At 38.9% G+C, this 9,212-nt stretch overlaps 1 protein-coding gene across 3 annotated transcripts in view; it reads right to left on the bottom strand.

Annotated features, from left to right (window-relative positions):
* Window positions 1–7,637, bottom strand: part of kcnt1a (potassium sodium-activated channel subfamily T member 1a) — a 16,704-nt gene extending 9,067 nt beyond the window's left edge. For all 3 annotated transcript variants that reach the window (XM_056245123.1, XM_056245121.1, XM_056245122.1), the window contains exons 1-18: window positions 7,580–7,637; window positions 7,338–7,412; window positions 7,175–7,258; window positions 6,990–7,084; window positions 5,887–6,070; window positions 5,627–5,791; window positions 5,395–5,531; window positions 5,017–5,080; window positions 4,335–4,443; window positions 4,096–4,204; window positions 2,672–2,821; window positions 2,365–2,600; window positions 2,081–2,291; window positions 1,535–1,661; window positions 1,270–1,442; window positions 1,111–1,182; window positions 327–461; window positions 1–94 (exon numbers count right to left, since the gene is read on the bottom strand). The exon at window positions 1–94 is cut by the window's left edge and continues 18 nt beyond it. In XM_056245123.1, the coding sequence (XP_056101098.1) occupies window positions 1–94; window positions 327–461; window positions 1,111–1,182; window positions 1,270–1,442; window positions 1,535–1,661; window positions 2,081–2,291; window positions 2,365–2,600; window positions 2,672–2,821; window positions 4,096–4,204; window positions 4,335–4,443; window positions 5,017–5,080; window positions 5,395–5,531; window positions 5,627–5,791; window positions 5,887–6,070; window positions 6,990–7,084; window positions 7,175–7,258; window positions 7,338–7,412; window positions 7,580–7,606 (2,247 nt within the window). In that variant the 5' untranslated portion in view covers window positions 7,607–7,637. The remainder of the gene's footprint in view (window positions 95–326; window positions 462–1,110; window positions 1,183–1,269; window positions 1,443–1,534; window positions 1,662–2,080; window positions 2,292–2,364; window positions 2,601–2,671; window positions 2,822–4,095; window positions 4,205–4,334; window positions 4,444–5,016; window positions 5,081–5,394; window positions 5,532–5,626; window positions 5,792–5,886; window positions 6,071–6,989; window positions 7,085–7,174; window positions 7,259–7,337; window positions 7,413–7,579) is intronic.
* Between the last annotated feature and the right edge of the window lie 1,575 nt (window positions 7,638–9,212).

The raw sequence follows: 9,212 nt of genomic DNA, 5'->3' as shown, positions 1-9,212 counted from the left end.
GGCGAGGGAGTAACAGTCCTTCGCTCTGAACTGCATGAATCTCATGTTGGACGGGTGAGTCAGTTCTGTGATTATACTGAGACTTGGAAACAGCCTGAAGAGACACACAGAGAGAAAAAGAGACTATTATGAGATTATTTACATTTATGCTTTTATCCAAAGCGACTTGAATTGCATTCAAGGTAAACATTTTAGTAATTCCATGGGAATCGAACCCATGACTTTGGTGATGCTTTGGCTCTACTGTTTGAGCAACAGGAATGATATGTTATGCAAATGATGTCAGTTTGTATTCACAGACTGCAGGTCAGCGGATCTAGTCTCACCTGAACATGGTCTGCACATTGACGATGGTTTTAGCGTCAGCCATATAGTCTTCCTCTGCACTCATAGTGCTTTCTTTGTCCACCACCACTAGATTATCAGCATACAGAACGCCACACTGCAATAGGCTGTCCAAACTGTCAATCACACAAACATCCAATCAGTTCATCAACATCATTCTAGATATATTTGAATTGTCTATCAAAGATACGGCTGCATGATTGATAGGTATAAATCAAAAGGCTTTGATTTAATTACAGAAATATACGTGCTGAAAATTTTATTTTTCTTCAACACTCATTTTTTATTTCAGTGAATAGTAATATTTATTATTTTTGTTTCATATTTTATTTAGTTATAGTAATAATAGCTAATAATTTTCACTAATTAAACGCAACGCAATATAAAAATCCCAATGCAATGCAATATAAATAATATAAAAATCCAAATGCAATGCAATATAAAAATGTAAATAATATAAAAATCCTAATGCAATATAAATAATATAATAATGCAATATAAATATAAAAATCCCAATGCAATGCAATATGAAATGCTTTACAAACAATAATGATAATAATTATTTGTATTATTTTATAGTCATATTTATATATATACAATTTTTGGTCAAATTGCATAGCCCTACAAAAACGCACAGCAAACCGGGAGTTTGTTTTTATTGAACACGTTTTAAATTGTACTCGCAGTGTTTATTAGAAAAATCACATTTTGTGATCACAAATCATGCAGTCCTAACGAAAGAGAAGATTTTTTATCTAACTATACTTGTCAATGGTGCCACCCATATAATACACCATTGGGAAGCAGGATATGGCCTCAAGGAAGTGGTCATCGGGTCTGCAGGAAGTAGATAAAACATTCATAAGGCTAATGAAACACACGAGGTGAATGAGTATGTGTTGGTCTGTGTGTGTATGTGCTTACGGGTTGTCTAACAGCAGGACTACAGGGTTCAGTTCCCTTCTGGGTCTGTAATAGGCTCTTAAAGGCACTATGAAGTTGTAAAGGCCGTTTCCAGCCGTCTCAGCGGAAACGATGATTAGTTTGTTTCTGAAGCCATACGCTTTAGCATCTTCAAAAGCAACATGCTCACAGCCCTACGACAGAAAATGTGAGACAAATATGACATGCTTACGTGGTCCAATGTAATGCATATTGCGCAAATAAAACATTTGGGAGAGATTCGTACCATGTGGAGGCTGCTGCTCACCTGGTCAAGCCGTAAACAGCAGAACGGGGCTTTCTGGGACAGGAGATGGCAAAGGGTCGGGGAGCTCCCAATGTATGGAGAATTTGGAGGGTATCCTTTCACAAATCTGAGGAAAATAACATTAAAATGCACCATAACAGGGTTTGTTCATAGTAAAGTCATAAAAATTCACATTTACTTTTATTTCGTTTGATACCTGCATGATTTTTTTCCACAAAAAAAAAAAATTTTGACAAAAGGAGAAATTTATGAATGCGCACATGCTCTCATATAGGGCTGCACGATTTGGGGAAAAAAGCTAATTGCAGTTTTTCAGATAGAAATTATGGTTGCGAACATGAATTTGCAGTGTTTGTTTGTATGGCTGCAAAATCTGGTCAAAAATTCTGTGATTATATATCAACATGATTACAAAATAATTATCAAGATAGGGGTGTGATCCTTTTATGTAGGGGCGTGTTTGATGTGGTGATTTCAAACATCAACAGCGTTTCTCAGAAATCGCTTACTGCACCTTTAACTCACTCATTAGCTGTTACATCTTCATCTGAATGCCCCGCCTCATCCTCTGATTGGTCACTGAGCAGATCACATTGCAGTAAGGAGGCGGAGTCAGCGATCTCCAGAACAGGCGCTATGCTTGGGCGCCGACTTCCTTGTTCGTTCTCTGGGGGCAGGGCCAGTTTGACGCCACTCTCGGGGGGACTGGTGTTCTGGAAATCCATGGCAACCGTTCCTGAAAACAATCAAATATTCATAAACAGACCCTCTGACAACTGCCTTATCTTTTTCTATGCATTCTCGCTCACCCATGCTAGCAATGATACTATGAACAGGTAGGCCAGACGGGCTGTTTAAAATGTCACAGTGGCCCCTCCCCTTTCCCTGATCTTCTTCCTGTCTGAAGATGAAGGCAGAGTTTTCCTCCTTCGTGATGTTGATGTAGTAACAGGTGTCGCTGGCAGACATAATGTGCCGTGGTCCAGGATTCAACAAGATGCTTTTGTTATCTTCTCTCTTCACGCCAATCATACACACACCGTACCTACAAATAAACAGCCTGGCATAACAAGTTTTCAACACATTTTATATCTTTTAAATAGTGTGTAAACCTACTTTTTGTGAGCGTGAAAGGCCGCGTAGGTAAAGCTTTTGCTGTTGTACTCTCTGAAGAACATACTGTCAGCCAGGCGGATATGATACACCTCATTACCAGAACAACGGCCGTACATCCTCTGCCACTGCTCCGGAGACTGCTGCCCCTCTCTAAAAGGACATTAACATGTCATTATAATATTTTCATTCATCAGTTCACTATACCAAACTTAAAATAAGATATACTAATTGCAGGAACAAGTTTATTAGAACTACATGGGATTAAATGCTTTGTGTTGTGCATGAAAAAGCATAGTGGTGATGAAACGAATTACATAAAGTCCGCCTGTGTTGAAAATCAAGCTTTTAATGTTGTTTATTTGTCTATGTGGTGTTTTGAATATGCTTTTAGACAAACCATGTACAAATTCACAAGTCAACACCATTGCTGAGTATTTTCTCCTTAAAACTGCAGTGAACCAAAGACAGTCTCAAAAACACGGTTTGAAATCACTGGTGTTTCTGACGTCCCAAACTACCAATCAGGTAAACGTGTGATCGTCAACGAGTGGATCTCTGAGCTGAGTGAGTGAGTGGAGGCAGGGCTCATTTGCATATTAATAGAACCGCGTATACTAAATGAGGCAAGGGTGTAGAGCTATTTTAAGGCATGAAGATTTTTTTAGAGGAAAAAACATTTAAATGTGTAATTTTGGTGATCAAAGATGAGTTTCAAGGGATAAAATTATTGACTACACGGGGACTTTAAAGATTATTATTGCACTACTGTTCAAAACTTTGGGGTTGGTAAGAGGTTTTAATATTTTTGAAAGTCTCTTCTGCTTACCAAGGCTGCATTAATTTGATAAAAAAAACAGAATTATTGTGAAAATTAAAAGAACTGTTTTCTATGTGAATATATAGTAAAATGTAATTAATTCTTGTGATGCAAAAGCTGAATTTTCAACATCATCACTCCAGTCTTCAGTGTCACATGATCCTTCAGAAATCATTCTAATATGCTGTTTTGATGCTCAAGAAACATTTAGCATTATCATCAATGTTGAAGACAGTTGTGTCATATTTTTGTGAAAACCGTGATACATTTTTACATTAAAAAAAACATTTATTTGCAATAGAAATATTTTGTAACATTATAAATGTATTTACTGTCACTTTTGAACAATTTAATGCATCCATGCTGAATAATAGTATTATAGTATTGAATAATAGAACCCCAAACCTTTGAACAGTAGTGTATCATGATAGTGTCCAAAAAACATGGCATTACCACATACATTGTTGAAAAAACATGATAATGACAAGAGGAATGTTGAGGAAACCTGTTTGAAAACAGTCAATATTTCTGATTTCCATGTGGTGGCACTAGAAGCACACAAATAACACACTTCACCTTTAAAGAAGCTAAGAGAGTTGCGACTCACTGTCCGCGAGATGTGTGGACCAGTAACGTGATCAGCGTAGAGGTGGCCGGACACAGACAATTCAGAGCCAGCATGGCATATTTAAACTCTTCTTCACACACAACGTGATCTGTGGAAAGAAACGGACATGCTGCTCAGAGGCAAGATGACCGTGGGTTACAAAAATGAGTCGTCTAAGGGCAACAAAATTCCAGAAGAAGAATGTGAACTAAAGGAAGTGAAAAGAGCCTAATTAGTACCTGCAAATTTAACATGGAACTTGTTTTCAGGCTTAAGAATCTGGACGAAAAGAGGGCAGTTTGGAGCGAAGTCTTTTACAGCCCAGGCCCTCAGAATGGTCTGGTGATCCTGTCAATAAATCGATACTAGTCTTTAGGGATGTGCTTGAAGCAGAATACTATGTTCGGAAAGGAAATGACACATTCTACGGAGCCCCTAAAGGGACATGTTGATGGAAAAAATATGAGATGGGAGGAAAAAATATATGTCAATACTTTTGCATTCTCTTGCAATTTTTTAGTTGGATAATTATATTGTATATAATTTGAGGGCATCGATATGCAGGGTATTGAAATCGCTTTTAAATGCATGCTGGCTTTTTACTTTCACTTTCCAATTCGCAATCGCGTGTACTCTGTATAGGGAGCAGCGGTACTGACCACACATTTTACAAGAAAAGATATTTCTTTCTTCCTTTTCTTCTGTTTTTGTTGGGTTTTGTTGGGTTAAATCTGCTTTTGGGTTGCTTTATGATAATTGGTATTAGATATTATAGAAAAAACTAGTCAATAACTGACAGATAAATTACAGATAAATTACTAGGTATTCCAGGTGATGATTAGAAATATTTTTTATCTGGTAAATATTGATGCGTCTACCTTTATCGATACATGGGAATGATAAAATAAAAAGAACACTCACTGCCGCCATGCGATCAGCTTCATTCCTGCTGCTAAGAATGAAACATGCTTCCGCATCGTCCATCCTACAGAACAAAAGCGACCAATCAAAGAGGGGAATTAACAAAGCAGACCAATCACAGAAGCTACATTTGTTGTTGTTCCAAATCTTGTCCAATGCTAGCTTTCAAACAATGTGCAAACTGTGCTGTATAAAACAAAAATGTGGTATAAATGTGGCTTAAAATACAAGTTACAATATAAGGGAGTAGAATAAACTATTATCCAGCACTTGCCGTTTTTAAATGCATTTTGTTCATTAGTTGTTGCAGCCTTATGAAAAACAAATCCGCCTATGCATGAGCAGATGCTGTGATTGGTCAATAAGGCTGTCACTCACTTGGCTCTCAGTAAATCCTGGTTTTTGAGGGCTGAGCCTTGAAGGTAGATGACTCTCTGTGACCACAGAGGAATCTGCAAAATCCTCCTCACCTGGACATCCACCTCACATGGACACAAGATGACCACGTAATAATCCTAAACATGCACAAACACAACATGTCATCATACTAGAACAAAATGGACAGACGTTCTAAACCTATTAAACACCCATAGACAGACAGAATACACACCTGTGTGTGTGGGTGTGCGTAGAATTCGTTGAGAAAGTCCATAAGCAGGTCGATTTTGAGAGTGCTGACACATAAGACCACATGTCTCTCGGTCTGAGCCCGATGTCTGCTGTAGTTTCCCCCAGATTTCTGCCTTTCCATCCACAGATAGATCAACTCTTCAAACTACACCCAGAGAAGAGGAGAAACAGACAGACGATGAATTAAATACTTGGAAAGGTCCTCGGCTGTGTTCAGAGTCAGTATTTGAGTGGTCTGACCTGTAGAGGCAGCACCACCAGGGCCACACAGATCATCACCACCACCAGCAGCTGAGACGGCCAAATCTGTGGCGTCACATCGCCGAAGCCCACCGTAGAGAAGGTCACGATGCAAAAATACAAAGCTTTAAAGAGAGACAGACTCTTCTTACCAGCACGCTCTAAATGCTGGATACCACATGTGCTGAAAGAGACACAAAGACTTTAGTGAGGGTGATGAGAGATAGAGAAGAAGAAAGAGCCACTGCAGAGGTGAAGCAATGAAATTGATAGAAAATTAAATATCGTTTATATTGAGGTCGTGCAAGATGCATGCAAGAGAGTGGCTGGTCGTTGTTAAGCCCTGCCCTCCTTAGTTACTAGATATAACTAGATGTTACTAGATGTTGCTAGATATAAAGTAAATCAATTCTCAAAATATTTATTTTGTAAATATAACTTACATTTTTATAAGAAAATGTAATAAAAAATAATAAATTAAACAAACATAATTTAAAAATCTTGACAAAAAAATGATATATGACAAAGTAATTTATAAACATGATCATTCTTAAAAAAAAAAAAAAAAAAAAAATTATTAATAAAAAGTTTTACAAATACAATTGAAAAAAAAAACAATAAAACAATCTTTTCAATCTTTTAAAAGAGAGTAAATAAAAACTACATTTTTAATAAAAATAATTCAACTAATAATAAAAAATTAAATTAATTAAATACAATAATAATAAAAAATCTTATCAATAAATTAACCATCTTGACTTGGAAAAAAGGTTTTGAAATGAGAGGTTTGCAAATGCTTTTTAAATTTTTTTTAGAGAAGCTTCATTTCTTGTCTGGATTTTAAAAATGAAGGTAAGCAGAATTAAATAGCTTTTAATTACCACAGTTTTCGATACATTTCAATTTACACAGCTCTTAATAAGCTAACATTGTATTAATAAAGATATAGCAAAATATAATATAAAATATAAAAGTATTTTTCTATAAAAATGCGTATATTCATTTACATAGTTATCAACCAAAATTTTTGTAAATATCACGAATCACAATATACATTTTTGGATATATTGCCCAGCCCTAAATCAGAATAAAGTGATTCTTACCCGGTGAAAACGAGACATAAGAGAGTGCAGATGAGGATGAGAACCTGGTTGAACATGGCCGAGTGTGTTCTCTGAATCGCTCTGTGCAGATCATTCTGTAATACACACACACACACATCGCCTGGTTTCCATACAGCATTGAACAGACACTGGTGTGGGTTTATCTGGGAATGGTTAACACTCACTATCATGCTCTCCAGAGCACACTTGGCCAGCCAGCAGTTGAGGAACACTGGGATAAACAGGTTTCTGAGTGGAGGCCAGAAGATCTGACACACAGAAAGAGGTCAGGTCACATTATCAGCTGTGGTGAGGAGTTTGGGATTTAGTTCTGAAGATGCATCTTACCGTTATGATGAAGGGGACAGTATTTAGCATCTCCAACAAGAAAGACACCTGAAATATCTGCTCCCATATATTACCCTGGAAAAACACATGTATGATCTATTTTGAACATCCGTGTCTTTATACTGCTGTGCCAAAGCAAAATGCAGAAACTAGATATTCACGTCTGTGACAGTAAAACTAGATATCAAATCAATCAACATTCAATGAACACTTTCACACTTCAAATATATGCACAAGCTCACCTTGTAGCTGAGGTACGTTAGCAACATGGCCTCCAAGAAACTGATGGATGCTACAATCACCTGAGGGAAAAAACATGCAAGCAGACAAAAAAAAAAAAATGCATGTGTTTTTTGTTAAATATCATATGTGACGCATCAGGCTCCTATAGTCTGATATAGTGAGAATATGGAGCTCATATCTGAGAGGGGAAAAAACACCTCAGTTTTATCCAGAGGCCCAAACTGAGCAAAAATAAGTTATTTTGGTGCAGATGCAGATAATTTATATAGCCAAAGGGTAAGATGAAATTCTGAGAGCTTGTAATATAAATCAATAAGATCTTTATAACAGTATAACAGACAACTTACATAAAATGCATATGAATATCAGTCATCACTCTATATCTTCCAATAATATATGTCTTAGTAAGATGATATTTAAAGGCTTAGTTTTATGATTAAAGCTCTGTTGTTATTTTTTTTATTTTGTGGGGGGCAAATAATGCAATGCAATGGTGATTGAGAGATGAACAAATCAAAAGCCTGATCGATGGATGGATAATGTTACATGTATGTCCTGTGTTTCCCCCGTTCTTTGTGTATTTGGTTCAGTCCTGTTTCCAGTTTCCCGCTCCTCGTTAGTGTTTAGTTTATTCACCTGTGTCTAGTTCATTTGCCCCAGCTGTGCCTTGTTTCCCTAATCTGTTCTCTGTGTATGTAAACCCTGTGTTCTCCCTCACTCCTTGTCGGTTCTCGTTTGTGTATGGTACGTTTGTATTTGGTGTGGTAAATGTTTCCTGGATTCCTGTGTTAAGTTTTATTGAGTAAAGATTATTGAGTTTGATCTGCTGACTGCTGCCTCTCCTTCAACCTGCACCACACCCGTAACAGAAGAACCGACCGTTACAGCAGCATTATGGGCATCTTCCTCTACCCTCAAGATTCCACCGACCTTCTCCTCAGCCTCTCCCAGAATCACCATCCGATCGAGACCTACGTCGAGGAATTCCTCCACCTCGCCCATCAGGTGTCCTGGAAAGAGGCAGCCCTCAAGCACTCCTTCTGGATGGGTCTGGACGATCCACTCTTTGGGCAATTTCCAGCTACTGCCACCACATGTTCCCTTAGGGAATATATCGACAACATCCTGTGGGTGAGTGGATCGTCCTACACCGTTGATGTAACCCCAGATCTCCCTTCTGTTCCTGTCTCTCCACTGTGTCCAGTGTCTCGTTCTGCCGAGACCGTCATGCCGATGCATCACGTCATGCCCACCGTGCCAGTTGGAATTTTGGTGGAGCTAAAAGAGGAAGACTGGCTTATAGACTGGGACACAGAGCTCCCCTGCATGTCTGCCGAGCCTGAGCTTCCCTGCAGCCCTGCCGAGCCAGAGCTTCCCTGCAGCCCTGCCGAGCCTGAGCTTCCCTGCAGCCCTGCCGAGCCTGAGCTTCCCTGCAGCCCTGCCGAGCCTGAGCTTCCCTGCAGCCCTGCCGAGCCTGAGCTTCCCTGCAGCCCTGCCGAGCCTGAGCTTCCCTGCAGCCCTGCCGAGCCTGAGCTTCCCTGCAGCCCTGCCGAGCCTGAGCTTCCCTGCAGCCCTGCCGAGCCTGAGCTTCCCTGCAGCCCTGCCGAGCCTGAGCTTCCCTGTACGCCTGCC

This window comes from Rhinichthys klamathensis, unplaced genomic scaffold, assembly GCF_029890125.1.
Source record: "Rhinichthys klamathensis goyatoka isolate OS25496 unplaced genomic scaffold, OSU_Roscu_1.1 h1tg001435l_1, whole genome shotgun sequence".
NCBI lineage: Eukaryota > Metazoa > Chordata > Actinopteri > Cypriniformes > Leuciscidae > Rhinichthys > Rhinichthys klamathensis.
This window is presented reverse-complemented; position numbering and strand designations above follow the sequence as displayed.